Source organism: Lissotriton vulgaris, unplaced genomic scaffold, assembly GCF_964263255.1.
Source record: "Lissotriton vulgaris unplaced genomic scaffold, aLisVul1.2 SCAFFOLD_671, whole genome shotgun sequence".
Lineage (NCBI taxonomy): Eukaryota > Metazoa > Chordata > Amphibia > Caudata > Salamandridae > Lissotriton > Lissotriton vulgaris.
In genome coordinates, this window is record NW_028248167.1 from 130,840 (window position 1) to 154,777 (window position 23,938).

The 23,938-nt window shown below is 48.0% G+C and overlaps 1 protein-coding gene across 2 annotated transcripts in view; it reads left to right on the forward strand.

Annotated features, from left to right (window-relative positions):
* Positions 1-1,023: 1,023 nt before the first annotated feature.
* LOC147664908 (uncharacterized) overlaps positions 1,024-23,938 on the forward strand; it is a 45,259-nt gene continuing 22,344 nt past the window's right edge. The window contains exons 1-3 of one of the 2 annotated variants that reach the window (XM_086949900.1): positions 1,024-1,226; positions 9,609-9,729; positions 14,025-14,135. In XM_086949900.1, coding sequence (XP_086806026.1) covers positions 1,203-1,226; positions 9,609-9,729; positions 14,025-14,135 — 256 coding nt within the window. In that variant the 5' untranslated portion in view covers positions 1,024-1,202. The remainder of the gene's footprint in view (positions 1,227-9,608; positions 9,730-14,024; positions 14,136-23,938) is intronic. The other variant, XM_086949901.1, reaches the window with a different exon arrangement.

Sequence of the window (23,938 nt, forward strand, 5' to 3'; positions counted from 1 at the left end):
GCTCCAGAAGAGACTCCAGCGGATCCAGAACGCCTCAGCAAGACTCATCCTCGACATCCCCCGACACAGCCACATCTCCGGACACCTGAGAGACCTGCACTGGCTCCCGGTCAACAAGAGAATCACCTTCTGTCTCCTCACCCACGCTCACAAAGCCCTACACAACCAAGGCCCAAGATACCTCAACAGCCACCTCAACTTCTACACTCCCACCCGCCAGCTTCGATCGACCGGTCACGCCCTCGCCGCCGTCCCCCGCACCCGAAGAGCCACCACAGGAGGAAGGTCCTTCTCCTACCTGGCCGCCAAGACGTGGAACTCCCTCCCGACCCACCTCCGCCTGACCCAAGACCACCTCGCCTTCAGGAAGCAGCTCAAGACCTGGCTGTTCGAGCAGTAGTGGTTCCCCCCTCCCCAGCGCCTTGAGACCCTCCGGGTGAGTAGTGCGCTATATAAATGCGATGATTGATTGATTGATTGAAGGCCCCATTCTCCCGATTTTTTTTAAAATCTCCCTCTTTGCTCCTCTGAAATGTTGGCATGTATGGATTACAACACATATGGCCATGTCTGAACTGGGGTGGTGTGGAGTGCAAAAAACGATGGATTTAGGCCCAGATCTCTGTACTGGGGTGAATGTAAGATATTGTTCTACATTCTGTCCATCAACTGTGGTTTTTCCAACGGACAAGAGCCCCAAATTACGGGCAGTCCGTGAAATTTACGGACGGTTGGTCACCCTAAATTTGCACCCTGTTCTGAGCCACAAGGTGCAGTGGGGCGACCATGGCAATGTTTTCCAAAGGAGTTACTGTAAGTGACCATTCATTACTGCAAGTGACATCTATTTCTTCTGTGGCGCATGCGCACTAGAGAGCTTTTGCTGTGCGAGGGAACAAAGTGTCTTGTGTTTAGAGCATGCGCATTACCTAACTAAAGGTAGGCGTGGCTTTATGCCGTGACCTCTTCTCCAGCGCATGCGCATTACCTATCAGAGGGAGTGTGTTCCGGAGAGCCGTGTCTCTGGTACTGCGCATGCTTTGGAAGGCAGTGTCTCCGGTGTTGCGCATGCGCATCAGCTTCGCAGGAACCCACAGGTGCCACTGCCGAGAGGGCGGAAGCTGCTGCAGCTCCTGGGGTCTGCACGGAGCTCACGAGGGCCCCACAGGAGCTCACGAGGGAGGAGGCACCACTGCCCTGAAATGTCCCAGCAGCCTTCGGACGAGGTGGGTCTGGTGCGGAGCCTGGCTCCTGGCAGTGGGGACAGCTCTCCTGGTGTCACTGCCCAGCCGGCCCTGTGTTTACATTCATCGAGGTCACAGCAGTGGAAGGGCAGTGCCCAGCTTAAACAGTGCGACCATCCCACTATTCATGTTTTATATTCTAACCATGTGTGTCAGCTTAATATGTATTTGAATACATTCACATCTGCCAGGTTTTCAGTATGCTTGTGTGACATTTCCATTATTTCAGCTTGTCTATGAGTGACACTTGATTGGCACGCGTGACACTTTGAGTGACACTTTACGGTGAGTGACAAAAGCGTTCTTGATCATGTGATTGGTCAGAGATCACCTATTCCTCCCTTCTGTGCAATAATCGTGAAAGTAGCTCACAACATATTTTTTCGAAATATTTAAAGCATCCTAACAAATATAACCCCATGTCATGAGTGGACAAGATGTCTCTAGGACCCTGATGCCCTGAACATCTCAATGTAATTGCAAAAGGAAGGAAACAGGGAGGTTACATGTACATTCAATGTGATATAGTACTTTCTTCCTACTTTGTTTGAATACACACTGCTCTTTGCAATTGTTGCAATAACCATTAATGCCTCCCCGTTTCCTTCCTTTTTCAATTGTTGTGCATGTTTTCATATAGCTGTCTTGCCTGTTGAGACGATGGTAGTTGTTATATACACTTATTATCCAGGTCTCAACTGGGTCTACAGGTAATCTCCTCTAGTTGAATCCTGTTGAAATAGAAGATGGCGCTGATATCCATTACCTCCAATCTCATCGGTAAAGTGAAGCAATGTCAACCTTGGAGACCTAGGAAGTTCCCACCCCAGGACCTCAACGAGACATGCAATCAGCCCCTTCTAGAATCTATCTAAAGCTGTGCATGCCCATACAGTTTGTATGAAAGTGCCTTTGACCTTTGTAGCGCAGACACACAGGGGATTCTATCATCTCATCCGTCCACAGCCTATATCGTGTGCTATAAAGCCTGTGCAAATATTTGAATTGAGGCCTGCCCTCGGGGAGGAGCTAGGGCTTCTGCCTAACTGTCGTTATCAATGGGGCCTATGTTTGTCTGCATGTCGTCTTCGGGGTTTCAAGAGTGGTGTTGCTATGTCTGATGAGAGATTGGTATATTTTCAATATCTTGGGGTCATCCAAGTAACCCATTAAAAGCTTGCCTGATAATTGGTTAAAATATGCGAGAGTCGTATTAGTGGTTATGTGTGGCCTTAGGGCATGAAGGAGTTGTAGGAACCCATAAACAGGAAATGGGGCATTGAATATTCCTCTCTTAGCTCTTGAAATTATTTGTGCATGAGACCATGCATTAAGTCTCCAACAGTGGAGCTCCCTATCTGGTCCCAACCACGAAAGCCCTGAAGAACTGCTAAATGGGGTAGCAGTAGGTTTCCCCACAGCAGCGTCTCACCAGCCCATCCAGCGGAGAGATTGCCGCCATGTAACTATAACTACTCTAGTGGTGGGTGGACGTCTGACCTACTGTATAGGTGTGAGTGCAAAGTGAGGTCTTCGAGTAGCCATCACTCTACGACATAGGCTGGGTCGTCACTGGGCCCATACCACCAGTGGTAAATCACATGCAAATGCGAGGCTGTGTGATTGGACACGACACCCGCAGCTGCGATACCGCCACAATATGTGGATTGAAAGCGCACGCGAGATGGCGCACCACCCATATGAACTGTCCCAGTATAGCATTGATCTGGCAGAACCAGGATAGCAGGATTGGATAGGGGTGGTTCTGTAGATAATAAAGTTATCTCGTGAGGGAGATCATCTTGAAAATGGCAGACCTCCCGTATACGGGTAGGGGCAATCCTGTCCACCATCTTATGTCTGTCTGTACCTTTTCAGTCACAATGCCCAGGTTGCGGTCCCACAATATCCTCTGATTGTCTGACAAGAAGACCCAAGATATTGCAGCTCCTCTGAAGCCTTCAGCAGGTCTAAAGCCCATCCTCTATTCCCAAGCATCCCCCACAATGGCCAAATTGTCGATTTATGAAGGTTCACATGAAGGCCAGACGTTTCACCGAAGACGGGCATTATCTGTAGGATTCTGGGGCCAAATTTATGTGGGTCTTTAAGAAAGAATAGACTATCGTCTGCTTATAAAGCAATGCAATCTGAAATTTCTGTTGTCCATTCAAAGCCCCGAACCAGAGCATCTTTACAGACCCTAGCTGACAGGGGCTCATTGGCCAGCACAAATAATAGTGGGGATAGGGGACACTCCTGTCTAGTGCCGCTCCTAGCTGGGAAGGGGGGCGAGACACTGCTGGCCACCCTTATGAATGCGTTCGTATCCATATAGAGTATCAGAATATATGTCAGGAAACGTGGGTCAAAGTTCAGCCGTTTCAGAAGAGCGAAAAGGTATGTCCAGCTGACCGAGTTGAACTCCTTGTCTGTGTCTGCCAGTAACAAGGCAGCCGGTTTGCCTAATCGGTCAACTGCTGCTATCGCATTGTGGGTCCTCCTGATATTATGGCGGGTGGCCCGATGGGGCATGAACACCCCTGATCTCGATAGACAAGATATGGCATATGTAATATTGACCTCTTTGCCAGAATTTTGGCCAGTAATTCCACTTCTGTATTCAGGAGGGATAGCGAGCGATAGGAGGCATGTTGTTCAGGGGATCGGCACGGTTTGAGGAAGACCCCTATCTGGGCATGTCTCCAGTCTGGGTGCAGTCGAACCTTCCTAGCCGCCTCTTGGATGTCATTGAGGTAATGGGGGCCTAGCTGGGACATATATGCCTTTTAAAATTCACAGGGGTACCTGTTAGGGCCAGGCACCTTGCCGGACTGCAACTCTGACACCGCAGTTGTCAGTTCTTCTAGTGTGAGGGGTGCATTGAAGGCATTCCATGCATCCATCAACATTGTCCTCAGGGGTATATCTTTGAGAAAGCTCTCAATTAAAAAAGCATGGATACCCTCTTTAGGTGCGTATAGGGCCTCATAGAAATAAGTAAAGCTGCGCGCTGCTTTGGCCAAGTCTGCAAGCACCACACCCTGTACATCACACACTGCGGGGAGGTGGATTGGCGTTGCGGCCTGTTTGCGAAGACGATGTAGGAGCTTCCCCGATTTATCTTCCATTGGTAAATTCTGCCCTGAGATGTCAACTATGCACATCCCACTTCCTCCATTAGGTACCCCTAGTACTGCTGTTGGGTAAAACTGAGCTGTCTATGTGCCTCGCGAGCTCCATCTCCATCTCCCTGCCCCTGCCTTTCCAGCATTATGATGTGGGCCACCAGTTGTAATAAGCTGTGTTTGCAGCTCTTACGCCCTGCTGCACAGTAGCTGATGTCTATTCCTCAAATGGTTGGTTTCATCGCCTCCCACAATATTTCTAGGGAAGAGGCCATCTCAGTGTTAAGGGTAAGGAATTCAGTGTTTTATGAATGTGGATTTGATAGGACTGATTTTGAAGGGACCATGGAGAGAGCCTCTACCGAAATGGGACTCAGCTTAGGCCCATTAGGAGCCCCACCGCTATCGGAGAATGGTCCGACAGCCCACAAGGCATTATTATGGCTTCCAACACTTAGTGTACATAATGGCATTTGACAAAAATATAATCAATCCTGGAGAAGGACTCATGGACTGGGGAGTAGAACTGTATCATGCATCACGTGGATGATGAGCCCTCTAAGTATCCACCCAGCCCTCCAGGTCAATCAGGGATTTCAGTTGCGATCCTCGTGTACTCTCTACAACCCTGGTTGTTCGCCATTGGTTCCGGGACAAGCATAGTACATCATTCCAATCACCACCCATTACCGCAGTGCCCTTGGGTATTAACCCCCAAACCTCAACTAAGCAATCTACAAAACTTTGACTGAGAGGAGGGGGGCATAGACGCTGCCAATCACCACGTGTTTCCATGGCATTATCCCATGAACCAGGATGTATCTACCCTGCAGATCCATCCACGAACAAGTAAATGTAAACGAAAGTGTACGATATATTAAAATTGCAACCCCAGAGCCCCTTTTAAATCAAGCATGGAATGTGTCCATTTAGTCAGAACAGTATAAACGGGGAGTTTTTGTGCCCAGGAGGTGTGTCTCTTGCAGTAGCAGTATGTCTGCCTTTATACACTTTGTTTGGCGGAGTATCGCCCAGTGCTTAATTGTATCGAGCATGCACCTGACATTCCAGCTTACCACCTGTAGCTGACCCAGTCAGTTACAGGTGTACAGGTGCACAGTAATAGCTGGGTAAAGACAGACGTTGTCCATCTTTGCACAGTAATGGCTGGCTAAAGACCGATGTGGTCCATCTTTGCAAAGTAATAGCTGGGTAAAGACAGACGTTGTCCATCTTTGCACAGTAATAGCTAACTAAAGGCAGATGTGGTCCATCTTTGCACAGTAATAGCTGGGTAAAGACAGACGTCCATCTTTGCACAGTAGTAGCTGGCTAAAGGCAGACGTGGTCCATCTTTGCACAGTAATAGCTGGGTAAAGAGCTATGCGGTCCATCTTTGCCCAGTAATAGATGGTTAAAGAGCGATGCGGTTCATCTTTGCACAGTATTTTCTCACTAAAGGCAGTCGTGGTCCATCTTTGCACAGTAGTAGCTGGCTAAAGGCAGACGTGGTCCATCTTTGCACAGTAATAGATGGTTAAAGAGCGATGCGGTCCATCTTTGCACAGTAATAGATGGTTAAAGAGCGATGCGGTCCATCTTTGCACAGTATTATCTCACTAAAGGCAGTCGTGGTCCATCTTTGCACAGTAGTAGCTGGCTAAAGGCAGATGTGGTCCATCTTTGCACTGTAGTAGCTGGCTAAAGGCAGACGTGGTCCATCTTTGCACAGTAATAGATGGTTAAAGAGCGATGCGGTCCATCTTTGCACAGTATTATCTCACTAAAGGCAGATATGGTCCATCTTTGCACAGTAATAGCTGGGTAAAGACAGACGTCCAACTTTGCACAGTAGTAGCTGGCTAAAGGCAGACGTTGTCCATCTTTGCACAGTAGTAGCTGGCTAAAGGCAGATGTGGTCCATCTTTGCACAGTAATAGATGGTTAAAGAGCGATGCGGTCCATCTTTGCACAGTATTATCTCACTAAAGGCAGATGTGGTCCATCTTTGCACAGTAATAGCTGGGTAAAGACAGACGTCCAACTTTGCACAGTAATAGCTGGCTAAAGGCAGACGTGGTCCATCTTTGCACAGTAGTAGCTGGCTAAAGGCAGACGTGGTCTATCTTTGCACAGTAGTATCTGGCTAAAGGCAGACGTGGTCCATCTTTGCACAGTAGTAGCTGGCTAAAGGCAGATGTGGTCCATCTTTGCACAGTAGTAGCTGGCTAAAGGCAGACGTGGTCCATCTTTGCACAGTATTATCTCACTAAAGGCAGACGTGGTCCATCTTTGCACAGTATTATCTCACTAAAGGCAGATGTGGTCCATCTTTGCAGAGTAATAGATGGTTAAAGAGCGATGCGGTCCATCTTTGCACAGTATTATCTCACTAAAGGCAGATGTGGTCCATCTTTGCACAGTAGTAGCTGGGTAAAGACATACGTCCAACTTTGCTCAGTAGTAGCTGGCTAAAGGCAGACGTGGTCCATCTTTGCACAGTAGTAGCTGGCTAAAGGCAGACGTGGTCCATCTTTGCACAGTAGTAGCTGGCTAAAGGCAGACGTGGTCCATCTTTGCACAGTAGTAGCTGGCTAAAGGCAGATGTGGTCCATCTTTGCACAGTAGTAGCTGGCTAAAGGCAGACGTGGTCCATCTTTGCACAGTATTATCTCACTAAAGCCAGACGTGGTCCATCTTTGCACAGTATTATCTCACTAAAGGCAGATGTGGTCCATCTTTGCACAGTAATAGATGGTTAAAGAGCGATGCGGTCCATCTTTGCACAGTATTATCTCACTAAAGGCAGATGTGGTCCATCTTTGCACAGTAGTAGCTGGGTAAAGACAGACGTCCAACTTTGCACAGTAGTAGCTGGCTAAAGGCAGACGTGGTCCATCTTTGCACAGTAGTAGCTGGCTAAAGGCAGACGTGGTCCATCTTTGCACAGTAGTAGCTGGCTAAAGGCAGACGTGGTCCATCTTTGCACAGTAGTAGCTGGCTAAAGGCAGATGTGGTCCATCTTTGCCCAGTAGTAGCTGGCTAAAGGCAGACGTGGTCCATCTTTGCACAGTATTATCTCACTAAAGCCAGACGTGGTCCATCTTTGCACAGTATTATCTCACTAAAGGCAGACGTGGTCCATCTTTGCACAGTATTATCTCACTAAAGGCAGTCGTGGTCCATCTTTGCACAGTAGTAGCTGGCTAAAGGCAGACGTGGTCCATCTTTGCACAGTATTATCTCACTAAAGCCAGACGTGGTCCATCTTTGCACAGTATTATCTCACTAAAGGCAGACGTGGTCCATCTTTGCACAGTTTTATCTCACTAAAGGCAGTCGTGGTCCATCTTTGCACAGTAGTAGCTGGCTAAAGGCAGATGTGGTCCATCTTTGCACAGTAATAGATGGTTAAAGAGCGATGCGGTCCATCTTTGCACAGTATTATCTCACTAATGGCAGAAGTGGTCCATCTTTGCACAGTAATAGCTGGGTAAAGACAGACGTCCATCTTTGCACAGTAGTAGCTGGCTAAAGGCAGATGTGGTCCATCTTTGCACAGTAGTAACTGGGTAAAGACAGATGTGGTCCATCTTTGCACAGTAGTAGCTGGCTAAAGGCAGACGTGGTCCATCTTTGCACAGTAGTAGCTGGCTAAAGGTAGACGTGGTCCATCTTTGCACAGTTATAGCTGGGTAAAGGCAGATGTGGTCCATCTTTGCACAGATATAGCTAGCTGAAGACAGATGTGGTCCATCTTTGCACAGTTATAGCTAGCTGAAGACAGATGTGGTCCAAATTTTCATCTAAGGCCATAGGAAAAAGTCTCTGTCCCGATGGTCAATTGCCACGCTATATGGACTAATAGCATTGGTACTGCTTCTTATGTTGTGTTGTATGTATGGCTTGCTTGTTTTCTTCGAGGCTTTAACTGGTATGAATTTTGTTTCTCTGGCTGCAAAACTGCAAACCCGAGCTTTTTAACTGTACCTGTATGTGAGTCATTTTTCTTTTTTCTGTATCATTCTGTAAGGTCTTTTATTATGTTATGACTCAAAGCTGAAACATTAAGTATTAAATATAAGAAGTAGGTGAACAGGCTTCATAGCCAGGCAGCAAATTTCCCATGGCAGCCTTAGATTTTCTCACAGAGTGAAGTTGCACACAGTCTTGCTCTTTACATTCACAGTGTAATCTAGTCTATTTCTTTACATTCAGTGGTGTCATAGTCTGTCGATTTAAGTTCACTGTGTACCCTTGTTTGTCTCTTTTCTTTTCCTTGGCAACGTAAAATTATTTTCGTATATTCACGGAGCATCCTAGCTGCTATCTTTTCATTCACCATACACCCTAGTCTTCCTCTTTATATTCTCTGTGCATTCTCTGTATACCCTTGTATGTCTTTACTTTCTCACTCTGTCCCCTAATCTGTTTCTTTTCATTCAAGGTGTTCGTGTTTCTGTCATTTTCCATTAACACTGCATCATAGTCTCTTTACATTCACTGCATACCCAGGGTTGTCTCTTTATTTTGTCTGTGTACCCAAATCTGTCTCTTTGCGTTCACAGTGTACTTTAATCTTGTCTCCTTGCATTCACAGTACATGATAGACTGTCCCTTTACATTCAGTGTCCTTTAACCTCCCCTTTGATTCATGAACATTCAGCTGGTCTCTTTATTTATTTATTTTTAAAGTTTTGTTTAGCGCGAACATGACCCAAGAGAGAATCCGAGCGCTTTACAGAGGGTAGGTGGCAATAGTGGCAGAATCCTAGCAATAGACAAAAATAACAATAATTACATAACAACATAATAGTGAGCAAAAGAATTAGGCAGTAGGATAAGATGAGAGAGTCAGCCTGAAAGTAGATGAGGTGACTCAGGACCCCAACTGGGTTTCAGGACAGGCAAGTATTCATCAGTAGCGCTTTCGCTTTCACTTCCTTTTTGAAGGACACTGTTGATGGAATCAATCTCATTTCCGTAGGCAGGGAGTTCCAGATTCTTGGCGCAATTCCTGAGAAGGAATGGTTGTACGTTTTAGTTTTTTTAAATTTCTTTGGTTTAAGTGGGAGGGTGCTGGAGCTCCTGGAGGTACAGGCACCACCCGGCAGCTTGCTGTTCCACAGGGAGGATGGAAGTGAACCAGATGAGAATATTCAGTGCTTAAGTGACTTTTCGAAACCCTCCCATCAAGAAGGCTGATCAGTAAGTGATGTAACATCTTCTGTTCCAGGTTTCCTTCCAAGAAGCCTCTGCCTGCTTCTCTGCGGAGGAGTGGGGGCTTCTCCGCGAGTGGCAGAAGGAGTTGTACATGAACGTGATGAAGGAGATTCACCAGGCCCTGATCGCTCTGGGTAAGTCACTCTGTCATTGATGGGTTTTGAAGCTTATTGCATGCCTGTCATGTGATATCTTATCTAAACAAGTGACATAGTTTATCTCTCCCATTGCCTTCGCTCTCTGGGTAGGGCGATTGTGGTTGAACACTTACATAGTAGGCAGCTTGGGAGGCATCTGATGTTACAACGCGAGGGACAGCAGCGGGTGTGATACTTCCACTTCCTGACACCTCATCGCTTAGAAGGCAGAGAACTTTTGCGGTGACATGTAAAGTTAGCTCTTACTCCAAGAGACAAGCGTACCTCAAGGCTTCATCCATTCAGTGTCTAGGCGCTATTCAGGCACGGTTTCACACGTTAAGGCAGGAGATTCTTTATTGGTAGATTGCCCATTCTTTATAATGCACCCCTCTCTAACACACCAGACAAATAGCACTTCTTAGTTGCAGCAGCTAAACATGAGCTGAGAGGTCATGTTGGCATAAGACAGGAGGCCATTGTAATATGCAGTACCACGGTCTGTGCCCAGGCGGTCGAATGTAAACACATTCTGGAAGAAAGCAATTTTGGTGCTAAGATTTGAGGCAGAACTAAGGGATGGGGCAAAAGTTTAAACAAAGTATAGGCTGAGACAAGTAGCAGAGGCCACTAAGATGCTGCAAGCACTGAATTAGATTGATGAGAATTATAGTCAATGAAGTTGTCACCCAGTGCTTGTTGTATCCCACCACACTAGCAGCTTAGTGTTCGCATGTGGAATATGTCAGCAGATGTTGAGATTATCCAAATGAAAGTATTGAAATAATTTTTAATTGTTGTTTACAAGTCAGAGACACTTTCCAGTATACTGACAGCAGTAATGATAGGAGATGGTAAAGACACTTTAAGCTCGTATGTCCCGAATATTTAAAAAAAAAACCAGAAGAACATGTAAAATCAGCATATTACACGATTTCAACTAGGCATTACACTTATGACTTCAACTAGGCATTACATGTCGCCCTAAAGCCGCACCTCCAAATCCAATAAATCACAGGCCTTCTGATTCTCTCAAATTTCTGCCCAGCAGTACCCTGTGATACTGGACAAGTATTTGAAAGGAACAAACTTGAACTCAACAAACCCAAGGCCTTCCTACTTAGCAAGAGAATCACGTTCAGACTCCTCACCCACGCACACAAGTCCCTCCACGACCTGGGCCCCAAGTACCTCAACGACCGCTTGACCTTCTACATGCCCACCCGCTAGCTACGTTCGACAAGCCTCGCCCTCGCCGCCGTACCACGCATCCGAAAAGCCACCGCCGGAGGAAGATCCTTCTCCTACCTGGCGGCCAAGACATAGAACTCACTCCCCACCCACCTTCGGCTGACCCAGGACCATCTCGCCTTCAGGAGACAACTCAAGACCTGGCTGTTTGAGCAATAGCAGACCCCCCTTCCCCCAAGCGCCTTGAGACCCTCCGGGTGAGTAGTGCGTCATACAAATGCTATGATTGATTGATTGATTGACTTATCGAGATACTGTAGACACACCGAGCAAAGCCAGGAAAATCTTATTCCGGGACACCTTAATGATGTGATGTCAGGAAGGTGGTGATAATGTTGCAATGATGTTCAGAGAAGAGAGGAATGGACTAGAAGCACAAATCCACAAATGACAATATCAGTACTGTGGGCAAAGCTAGGAAAGACACTAAAAACTGATGTTGTTGATTATCACATAATGTCCGTTTGTGAAAAATTACATTAAGGATTGAAATGGAAATATTTAATGTAATCAGACAGAAACACCATGTATCAGTAGGGCTGTGATGCTATTATCCTACTCCAGGTTTATTGGTAATAGCCTCATTCCTGATGGAACAGTTGGTGGCCCTTGTTTAGTTGAGCCTGCTTCCTTCGTATAAAGGAGCTTGGCTACACGCTAGCTTACAGAGCCACAGCTCTTTGCTCATTACCCAGGGAACTTGCTGTCTTGGACCGCACTTGCTTTTTGAAGAATGGCCTTCCTTTTACTGTTGGTCTGTAACCCACTGTCCGCCTCAACACTGTAGCTTCAAATTAGCTGCCCAAGGAACATGGGGAATCTGTACCACATGCCACCGGTTACAATATCCAGCTTTAAGCTGTAAGCAAAGCTTTACACTGTGGATCAGGTGTAGTAATGAGCAGTCAATTGAATGCTGGGGCTTGCTCAAAGTTATATATAAGCAGCCTTACTCTGGAACGTCATCTAATATACTACAGGGCATATTTTTTTTTAACAACTCTTTTTATTGACAGATCGCACATAAGACACAGCACTCCGTACCCCGGAGGAGCTAAAACAAGTACATTATAACATAATCAGCGATCCATATTACATCTTAATACTCAACCCCTAACTCCCCGCCCCCTTCCCCCCCCCCCCCTTTGGACCACTCCCTCCCCCCTCACCCCCCTGCACAGTGTCTCTTCATTCTTGCAGAAAAATGTCCATACATAGAACAGTGTGTATGATATCGCCCCCATGTCCCCATCACATCTGTCCCTCTGCGTTTCTTAACAGTGCTGGGGGTTCCAGCCATAGACCCCTGTAGTCCGCCCACCGTTTCCATATTTATATAATGTTTCCTGGGGCAGCCCCTGGCTTCAAATACTGGCCGCTCCAATCCCATGCAAAAATCAAGGCCATTTTTCCATACAACCGCTTTGGGAGCCCTGGGGTCTTTCCATGACTACAGGGCATATTTAGGAGCCGCATTGCACCGCAGGTGATGCTCCAGCTGCACAAAAGACTAAATCATATCTAGGAGACCACGCACAGCCACTATGCGTTGCTTTGAGCGGCTCATAAATATGGAGTAGGGCAGCAGCGTGCATTGCTGTAGTGCTTTACTTTGCTCCCAGGGTGGCGTTCCACGGGCGTTGCTGTGGGGGTTCCCACGCGCCACCCATGGATTCTGACGATTCCCCAGATTTACAAGAGCACGTAAACCTGGGAAAGAGCCAAAACCTTCTGCTTCCCAAGGTCAAGGTGGGGCGTAACCAGGAGAAAGAACTTTATTTCTCCTACTTTTTGTAAGTGGAAGAGTCCTGGTAAAGCTGCCAAAAGGTTTCCCTCTGAGCAGAAACAACTAAAGGCATGTTCGGGGCTAGTTTGGTTGCATCAGTGAGACATCCGTGAGACACCGCTTCAGTTCACAGGTTCAGGACTCGTGTGCAAGCATACTCATGCAGGATCATGTCCTTGAAGCTGTTCTCTCTTTTATCAAATGCCTTGATGTATATTCCAGATGTATCCCACGGCCAATGCTTATGATCACAAAGGGGCTCTGCATAAACATCAAGAATGAGCCAGGGCACCCCTCGGTCCTCTGCCGACGCCGTATGATTCACGTGGAGAAGATCCTATTTTAGATTCTGCTCTGTGCTGGGGGGCATGTCACATTCGTACCTTGGTCTGCCCCATACTGCATGACCTGCTCTCTAATTTGTAGTTTCTGGTATGTTGTACGCTCTTTCCTAGAGGGCTGTGTACTTGGATTACTTTGGTTAACCTCTGTAATACTGTGTGTTGGTGCGTATCTCCTGATTGTGTTCTTACTTAACCTTTGCATTGATCTCCATCCTTGTTCCAAGCCTTGCTGCTGGTTTACACTCCTGGTGCTGCCTTAGAAAACCAGTGCCTTTTTCATTATTCGTGGTGTTTGAGGGTTTTACTGCAGGGGCTCTGCTTTGGTGTTCGAAAGACGACCATCGGGCGCTTACTCATACCAAATGCATGGCCAGTGGAGTAGCGAGTGTGAGCACGTGGGCTGAGAGGGGAACAACCTGCGTTGCATGGGCATGACACACTCCTATGGGTACAGTAATTCTGGAACCTCTATCGACGTCCTCGGTATGGTGACCCAGGTATCGGTGTGGTCCCCATGCCTTCCTTGGCAAGAACACAGAGACCAGAAACAGTAGTGTAAAAACTTGTTTGGGTGCCGTGAACTCAGATGTCAGGTTTTGAGGGGGTCTTCAGGAGAATACGTTGAGCCATGGTTTGCTCCCACCCTCTTGGTTACCCTCGTGCCGCCACAAGGGATGGGCAGAGTTCCAGATTACTCCACAGCTCATATTAGCATGTGTGGAGAAGCATGTGTGGAGATCACGGCTGCACAACATACAATTCAATCCCAAGCTAGAGTTGTTTGTCAATACACTTGTCTCTAGAACTCTGATTCCTTCCTCAGATAATCTTGACAGATGTAAAAACCAACACTTCCTATGATCACAGAGCACATGTGACTATAATTCTTCTGTTCTTCTGTTCCATAACAGGTCCTCTTATTGTCTCCACTGTCTCATCTTTGAGAGCTAAAGAAAAAGAAGAGCGGTTCTCCCTGGCAGAGCAGGACTGGGAGCAGAAACTCAGGATTAGTCAGTCCCCAAGTGAGTAAGAGCTGCATTAACATGGGAATATCTTCTCCACATCTGCTGCGCGCTCAGAAAAACACACACTCCAAACACTACACACACACAACAGACCCACAACAAGCAGATTCATAGAGAAAGCGGAGCATGACTGATGCTCGCCTGAGAGCCGAAGCATGATACCGCCATCAAATGATTGTGTGTGTAAATTGCACAACACACGCTGTGTAAAGATGAAGGGCGCTCGAAGGGCTTCCGTACTGTAGGTTCACCCACTTTTTAATCTTTCATGGAATTACAAATACCAGTGGAATTGTAACTTTGGAAGATGGAGGAAATTCAGTGGAACTTAGAGTTGCACCCGGAGGGTGTTCTTATCCTTTCAGGAGTCCAAGTTCCCCACTCCTTCTCTCTCATGTATATGCCTGAAGGACAAAGCTCTCTGTGTGTTTAATTCTTTGAGGAGCTAAATTGGTTCAGTCTGTTAAACAAATGTTCATATCACATTAAACCAATCCGATGTTACTTAAGTAGTCCCTCCAGAAATAAGTAAACATCTGAGTGTAAGGGAAGGGGGGGTACTGTAGTCTCTGTTGTGTCCCCGTCCCATCCTGATGTAACAAACAGAATAAATTCAGGAGTAAATCAATGCCTCATTCAAAAAAAAAACTATTTTGACTATCCCTATAGGTGACGAATGGACATGGGAAGGACCCTCTTGTGACTTATTGCACCTGGTATTTTAATCAGGAAGAGTGGAGGGCGTGAGGGGGAGCCCAGGGTTAGGAAAGAGAGGGCTCGAGATTAATCATGGGAGGATTTGGCTCAGTGGATGGTGCTTGTTATACTTATTGTCAGAGGGTTTAAGGTTCTGCATAGGTAGTTTGACACTGGGGGCGTGGGTTGCATCCTCTTCCCCTTCTAAAGCAGGCAGGGGGAGACAATTTGACCCTGGCCAGTGAAAGGGGGCATCTCCCAGATGGTGCATCTGGACTGTCTGCCATGTGGAACTGGTATGCTGGGTACAAGTGAGGGGAAATCAAACCCCGCATGTTGTGGAGGAGGAACTCACCATTTCTGGTTCCTCAAACCTCGCTAATAGGTGATCCCATTTTGGGGCTACAGGACTGGGCGGAGGCCCCTGGCCTCCTCTCTGTGGAGGGCGATTGCTTCAGCCTTAGCCCATCGTTGTACTGTGGCTTTCTGCACAGCATTATTGGGGGGTTCAACACTTTTCCATTCCATTGTTATTGTTCTCTTCGCTAGTATTACAGTTAAATCTATGAAATAGGTCGCTGTCCTGTGTTTTTGGGTCATTGGTATATTCCTAAGGCACTAGCCTCCCTGGTATCTAATTGTTCCGAGCAACCTCAATCCAGCATTTGCGGAGGCCGGGAGAGTCCGATAATACATGTTGGATGTCTGCTGTTGGAACTTACATCGAGGACATGTATCGAGGGCATCAGGAAGGATGCAGTGAATGCGACAAGCATAAGATTAGCCCTGTGTAATACTTGGAGCTGTGTGGGTGTTCAAGAGCCCAGACCCATTACTTCTCGTGTAGTGCCCTATTGAACTCTACCTCCCAGATCACCCGGAGATGCTGCAACTGGATCAATGTTTGAGCGACTGTCACCTGTGTGAGCCGCGATAGAAGTCGCCTCCCAGATCCCAGAGTATGTGAGGAATCCATAAGCACGAGCCCTGCTGGTTCATTGTCTTCTGTGTGCCAGCGGTCCCAGAGCAGCCGTCTCAAGAGGCCATATGTCAAGAATTGGCCTGGGTGGAGAACATATTGGGCTACTAAGTCTTCAAAGAGTGAGTCAGGGCAGCTGGGCGGCCAGGTAGTATACGTCTAACCGCGGCGCTCCCCGGCCTCTGGAAGTTGGATGGAGCTGCATCTTTGACAAGGCCATGTGCCACCGATAGTTGTATCAAATAAGTTCCCCATGTAGTTTATCCAATTCTTTGAAAACTATTCTGCAAGGCATTATTGAGAGGGTGGTAAAGTGATACAAGAGCCGCTGCAGTATTACCATCTTCAAGAGGGCTATTCACTCTTATACTGATGGGGACTTACAAAAATTAACTGGAGCTCGGAGAAAAGAGACCGCAACGGTGATGTTCCCATCGAGATATCAGGCTTGGAAGGGTATATCTCAGTGCCCAGATATTGGAAAGAGGTCGCTTTCCACTGCACTGGGCATTTTCCCATATCCAAATGGGTAGGGGGGGAATCAGAGGAAACATGCAGCATTTGGAATAGCTGACTCAGAGCTGTGAAAGTGCCCCAAAAGTTGTCAACAGTGGGCCATAGCAGAGTGGTTGGCCTCTAGATCTTTGATAAAAAAGAGGACGGCGTCCGGGTGTAGGGATATGATGTGAGTGCTATTCAATAATGGGATGCCTCAGTCCCCTCCTGAGAGGCGAGTGTGAGATGCCAGGGGATGCATCGGCAAAGCAAAAAGTAGCGGGTTTGTGGTTACCTCTGTCTAGTGCCCCTGCCACCCTCACTAGGCATGATATCAGCCCCCCTGTGCGGACTCCTCATAGGACCAGCGTATACCAGTCAGATAAGTTTAATAGTGCGGGACTCAAAGACAAAGCTATGCAGTGTCGCAAACAGATCGACCCAGTTGAGGGAATGCTTTTCCCAGCTCTAATTCCAGGGCTATGGCCAGGAGTTACTGGATCTGCACCACTGCCATGGTACAACACAAGTGTCTAATATTCCGGGCAGTGCATCTGCCGGGAATAACACTGTTTTGTTCGGCATGGATCAGGAGGGAAGGACTGGCTGCATGCAAGTAGTGCAGGATTGTGGTCATGATCTTGTAACGCATATTCAGGATGGCTGTAGAGTTAGGAAGCAGGACTAGTAGTAGGGAGTCATCCCTCCACTAGTGCAGAGGTATAGAGTCTGGTCATTCGGGGTGCTAGGAAAGCCGAAAAAGATTTCTAGAACTCTGTCGGTAGCCCGTCTGTCCTTGGCATCTTCCCTGCTGCCAAGTTTGCCTTAGCTGCGCTGATGTCCACTTCCATGATCAATAGCCTCTCTTTATACTTCTGTGAGGGTGGGAATAGAACCCTGATTGAGGGATGTTTGGATTGGATAGGTGCTGCTGGGGCACCTGAGTGAGAGGAGTAGAGTCTGGTATAGAGGTCTACAAATGCTGTGCAGATTTCTCTCTGTAAGTGGTGGAGTGTTTCATCTGCCCCTTCGAAGCGCTAGGAGGCTGTTTGATCTTGGTAGCTATCAACCAGGCTAGCAGGTGGTACGATTTATCATCGTCTTTGTGCGTGTATGGGTCATGTAGGCTGAATATAAAAATACAAAGTTGAGCATCACCGTTGATTAAACCAGTGGTTCCATAAAACACAGATTATCGTGTCCCTCTAGTCACTCCTCTATAACTGAGGAAAAATATAAAATTCAATTAAACATTTAGTGGATATCAAATACTCTTGTATCATTTCTTTCCCCATAAAACACATCAGAAACTACAGCCAACTCGTTTCATCTCAACAATCTGGGGACTTCTTCAGGGCAAACTATTTATACATATTGACCAGTTTTGTTGATATGGAATTACTAACTCAGAAGTCCTTAATTGTATAAGTAGTATCAAAAGACTCAATTCACAGTAATGATCACACCGAAAAGCATTGGGCATATACTTCTTGCATCGTTCCTATAAGTGTCTGTGAACTGGTTTTTACAACATATTGGCAGTGCGAGAACCCCCATCGCTTACAGATTGCAGACAGATAACGTCTCCATCTCAAGGTGCCTTCAGTAATGTCGAGCCCCCTTACATAAACATAAGCAAGGCCAACTGGACCAAACCAATATGTGGAACTTTGTGAAAATTAACGAGCTATGTTCCTACATTTGTCAGGCCCGTCCGTACACGGTCTCCTACTGTGTTTGGAATCTCTCCTGGTCAAAACTTAATGTGTATGATCGTCCTCTGGAGGTAATGTGTTCTAGTATCTGACGTGTGACAAAATCTGAGGTAATTTGTACAGTGTCCCCATCTGTTTCTCTTCATACTATAGTGTGCACTCTCCTCTCTCTCTCTGTCCAGTCCACTCACCCCACCTCAGCTGCTAGCGATCTAGGGCCTCATGTAGGTAAATAGTATTTACCGATTCGGTATTTACGAATCGGTAAATGCTATGTAGCTAAAAAATCGGTAAAAAATACCGAATCGTTAAGATGCGGTATTTACCGAATCTGTAATTACCGAATCGGTATTTGCCATTCATTCCTATGGCCCTGGAGGCCCATAGGAATGAATGTCAATTACCGAATCGGTAAATACCAATTCTGTAAAATTGGGAAAAAGTCAAGGGTGGCAGGGTGTCACTTTGACACCCTGTTGCACCCCTGATTAGTGCTTATGTGCACATGTGGCACACACACATGCCCTAAGGGTCTGTCACATGGCACAGGTGTAAATGCACATATTTGCATTTACATAGTAATTCGTTATTTACCACCAACTAATAGTTGGTGGTAAATAATGAATCCTTTAAGCCCAGAAGCACTGTTTGAAGTGCTTCCTACATTTCGTTTACCGATTCGGTAAATACTGAATCAGTAAATGATGATTCGGTAAATACCGAATCGGAAAATACCGATTCATTATTTACCAAATCGGTAAATATGCCCCCTACATAGGAAAAGGCTTTTACCGGTCGGTAACAGCCGATTTCGTCCCCTAATCTACTGTCCACTGGAAAGAAGAGTTCAGGGTGGCCTCCAGTCTGATTTGGTCACAAGCGCATCCGTACGTATCCCAAGCATATATAGGGCAACCCTTATCACCCCACGTGCTAAATCAGTTCCATGCTGTGATCTCAGCAGTCACCCATTCAGTGAGCTTACGCATTAAGAGCTGTACTATAGGGGCTAAAGGCCACTTCCATGCCATTGCTATCTGTCTGTTGGTCAAGACATATACCAGGTCTATGAATCGCATTGTATGTTTATTTTTCTTGGTGTGTGTCGCTATCCTCAATAAACACTCAAGAAGGTCCACCACCAGTAGGCTGCCAGTGATTTCCCCCGTGAAGGCAACTGACTGATTAGAACTGCACAGCCATCAGGCAACCCCATACCATAGTATAAAAGTCAGCCTCTGTGCCAGCAGAAGCGTGCTGGTTGCTTGGCGGCTGCCATTATGAGGGGGAGGCCTGTGAGTGCAACCAGAGCCGCAGCACAACTTGCTCGTGGGCAGCAGGGGTGAGGCGATGGAATCGGCCCCCCTCCCTCTGCGAATGTAGTCGCTGTGGTGGATCACTGCATTGAGAGGCCTGAAGCAGCTTAAGGGAGGACCCAGTGGCCCCATATTGGGTGAAAACGTAGCTGGCGGGGTCGGAGCCCTGGACTGGTGGCGAGATGCGACCTGGCAGCTGCAGGGGCAGAAGTCCCGCTCTTGGGCCTGGAGTCTTTGGCCTGGAGGCTGGTCGGCATGCCTGTTGTGGAGATGGCCGATCCGGTGTGCACACCGCGGCTGGGGCAGTGGTGGTTGCCGGCCCGTTGAGGAACTGTGGCGGCAGGTGACAGCAGAGCGTGGGCCTCTACCGCCTGGAACTGGGTCGGATGCCCTGGCCTTGCTGCTCCCTGACCTTGCTCAAAGTCAGCGGCACCACAGAAGGTGAACAACTCCGCCCTTGCTGGGCCCCTGTGATTGAGGGAAGCAGACTCAGGGCCCTGCTGTGAGAAGTGCTGTCTTGACTGGATTGCGCTGCGGCCCAGCTGATTGCCAGTGGCCCCAAAGGTACGTGTGGGACCCGCGCACTGCGCTGCAGTGCACCTGATGGCCAGCGGAGCTGCGCTGAGATACAAGACAGGCCCCTAAGAAGGGGGGTGGCCCCGGGCCCTGTGCAACCTGCTTGGAGCCCACACTGCATGAGGGGGTGCAGACTTGCGCTGGGAGCATAAGGTGCCTACCATCTGTGGGAAACCACCATGCTTCAGAGAAGGCCGACTGAGCCCTGCATAACTCCTCCTGAGCCTGGCTAAGCCTCGACCTTCTGAAGCCTCCTCCTCACCCACTGCAGTGGCAAGAGTGACCGCCCCACGATGACTATCATAGTTGTCCTCAGTTAACGACCTCATCTGGTGTACTTGCCACCGGGAGGCTGGGACAGTCCACTGGTGCAGTGTGATTGGAGCAGAGTGAACCCACACTCCAGTGGGCCCGGGTGATTGGTCCAGCGGTGGCGTTGATGGTGTGTGGTGACTGCTCTCAACACCCCTGTCCCTCTTCCAGGAGTGCTAATGGGTCTGCTCACTGAAAAGATGTCTGTCCTGCATTGTTGTGAAATGGGTAAAGACAAGGCGGCCTGCACTACTACCGCCAACACAATCACTCAAAACACTACTCCACACCACCTTTCTCAGCGGATATCTAGACAAACGGACGATGATGGGGAAGATGGAGGCAGTGTTGAGCCCTCCCACGCAGACCTGCTGCCGGCTATACAAGGCACCAGAACTGCCCTGGAACACAAAATAGAGACTGTATCAATCGGCGTGAACCTACTGAGGGTGGACCTGCATAAAGTGGCATATAAAGCATCTACAGTGGAGAGGGACATTGTAGAGCTAAAAGGTGAGGTCAAAATCTTAAACAACAGGTCACTCAGATGACCACGACTACGAAGCGCCTGGAACGTCGGCACGAAGATGCGTAGGGCCGGGTCTGGCGCAGCAACATTCGAGTCTTGGGATTCCCAGAACGGGTTGAGGAGGGATCGGCGCAACTTTTCCTGGGGAAGTGGATCTATATTCAACTGCACCCACAGGGACTGTCAGAATTTTTTGTTGTGAAAGGGGAACACAGGGCGTTTGTTTCACTGGCTTCCCTGGGAGTCCAGCAGTCGGCTATCATAGCCAAGATACTTAACTATTGCGACAGAGCCTGTATATTTTGTGCGGCTTGGGAGTGCCAAAACCTCAGCCATGGTAATAGTAAAAGTATTATATACCCGGATTACACCAAGCGGGTTCTTGAACTGCACAAATCATGTCTTAGAGTCAAGAAGAAGCTGCGGGCCATACAATATATACTTCTGTACATCACCAAACTGAAGGTCCTGGCACAAGGCAAGGCACATTTCTTGGAGACGGTGGAGGAAGTGTGGAAATGGCTTGAGGTTAGGGGGATGCCCTACCTCCCCAAGAGCCGCGCTGTCCGCAGCGGAGATCGGGCTCTTGTGCTAGAAAGGGACAGACGTGACTGACAATCCGCGCAAGACCCTTAATGAGACTGCACTAGGGGAACGAAGGGTCACGGTAGGTAAGGATGGCGCCATGGATCTTGGGACTGTGAAGTTGCAGGGATCAGACCCACATGCTGCCTCGTTTGTGCTGGAGTCTGGAGATATACCAATGACACTGAGCCCGTTGTCAGACTTTGTCCTGGATACTCTGCCGGCCCCTGCTGCTGAAGCTGATGACATAGGAGAGTGTTGACCACAAGGACTCCTGGTTATTTTTGTAGTATGGCTTTTGTATGTGCTTGGGATATAGACCCTGCGTTCAGCGAGTGTGGTGATGTCGCATGACTTCATGCTTTGCCCTTGGCACAGCTGGAGAGACAGATGTAAGAAGAGATCACTGTCTGTGATGTACATTCGGTTGAGATTGATGCAGTATTGCCCCCCTGGTGGGCTTCAGCTGGATACATTAATGGATTGGTCCCTGTCGGGATGCAGGTAGACACTAGGGAGTTTATTGGTCCCTGTTGGACTGATGGGGAGACTGTGCACGTCCTGGAACTGACATGGGGTAGGCATTTACGAATGCACAGTTGCACGGTATTTGTCCAGGGTGGGGAGGGAGGGCGACATAGTTACAGTATTGTTGGTTTATTAGATGTAGTAATTTGCAGACTACAGTTGGGGGCGGAGGAACGGGCAACATTTGAGACATGCAACATATTGGGATGGCAACTGATGTTAAGCTCCTAATCTGGAATGTCCAGGTCTTTGGTACCGGTACTAAGCGATATTGAGTGCTCGCCTTCCTGAAAGAGCATCACATTTCCGTAGCTTGTTTTCAGGAGATACACCTGGACAATGTTCGCGCTACTAGATTAGCTAAGAAGTGGCGGGTCAGATGTTCAACTCCCCTACTCGACCTACGCTAGGGGCGTACTGATATGGGTGGCTCCCGGACACCATTCACTCTGACACACCTGGAGGCAGATGCGAGCGGCTGTTATATGCTGCTCAGGAGGACCCTAGATGGACGCAACTTAATCATATTAAATTCTTATGCCCAAATGTTTATGACCCACCGTTTTATCAGAGTATGCAGGATTTGATAACACAATAACTTGACGTGCCACTCCTGTGGATGGGGGACTTTAATTGCATATTTATATTTATATTTGTGAATTTTATATAGCGCGCAGCTACCCCAACGGGGTGTCCCGGCGCTTCTGAGTGAAAGCAGAGTGATAGTCCTGGGGGGGCTTAACAGAAGAGAAAAGTTTTTAGTGCCTTACGGAAGGGTAATTCTTCCTGGATCATCCTAATTGCGATCAGGAGTTTGTTCCAGAGAGTTGTGGCACAGACCTGGAAGGTTTTACCTCCAGAACGTGCCTTCCTGAATCTTGGTATGGAAAGCAGATGTTGGGAGTTGGAACGGAGGTTCCGAGAGTTACAGTAAGGACGGATACTAACAGAGAGGTAGGCCGATCCCCTACCCCTAGTTGCTCGATGGGCTACGGTCATGGCTTTGAATGCAGCTCTTTGATGGATTGGTAGCCAATGTAATGCTCTGCGATGTGGCGAAATATGGGTGCGTAGGGAAACCCCGCAGACCAGCCGAACAGCCGCATTCTGGACTGTCTGGAGCCAATGTAGGAGGCCCGCGGGCAACCCTAAATACAGGCCGTTCGCATAGTCCAGGTGAGATGTAATCAATGGAACAGAGTCAGCCCTGCTGACAGTTATGGATGACCTGCGAACGAGGGTGGACAGTGGAGAATCAGCAACTCTGATTCTGCTTGACCTGTCCGCCGCGTTCGATACGGTGAACCACGGCATCCTGATGGAAAGATTAAGGAACTTCGGAGTCAGAGGGGTCGCGCTCGACTGGTTCCGCTCTTACTTGACGGACAGGTGGCAGGCAGTATCTATCCCTCCCTACCAATCCGAGTTCACGAAAGTCCGTCATGGAGTCCCACAGGGGTCTGCCATCAGCCCTATACTCTTTAATATTTACATGCAACCCCTGATGCGGATTATCAAAAGCCATGGCATCAGCGTGACAAACTATGCAGACGATACCCAGCTGATAATCTCGCTGGACGGAAATAGAGCAAGCTCAATGGAAACTTTTCACACCTGTATGCTGGACATGTCTCTCTGGCTCAGTCAGAACTCACTAAAATTCAACAGTGAGAAAACTGAAATACTACATTGCACAGTAGGAAAAATCCCCAAAAATCTCCCGACAGACTTCTGGCCTCAGTCGCTAGGGGACTCGCCCACCCCAGTGAGCTCTGTAAAAAATCTTGGAGTCATTATTAATAACAAACTAAGCCTAGAGACTAACGTCAACAAGCAGGTTAGCTGCTGTTTCGCCCTACTAAGAGGACTTCGAAGACTGCTACCTCTCCTGCCCCCACAGACCAGAGCCGACATAGTCAGGAGCACTATCCTGAGCCGCCTGGACTACTGCAATGCCCTCCTGCTGGAATCCCCTGCCTATCTCATCTCCAGACTCCAGAGTGTCCAGGCAGCCGCAGCCAAACTGGCACTCTCTTGTGAGCGTAGATCCTCTACCACTCTTGCCCTGG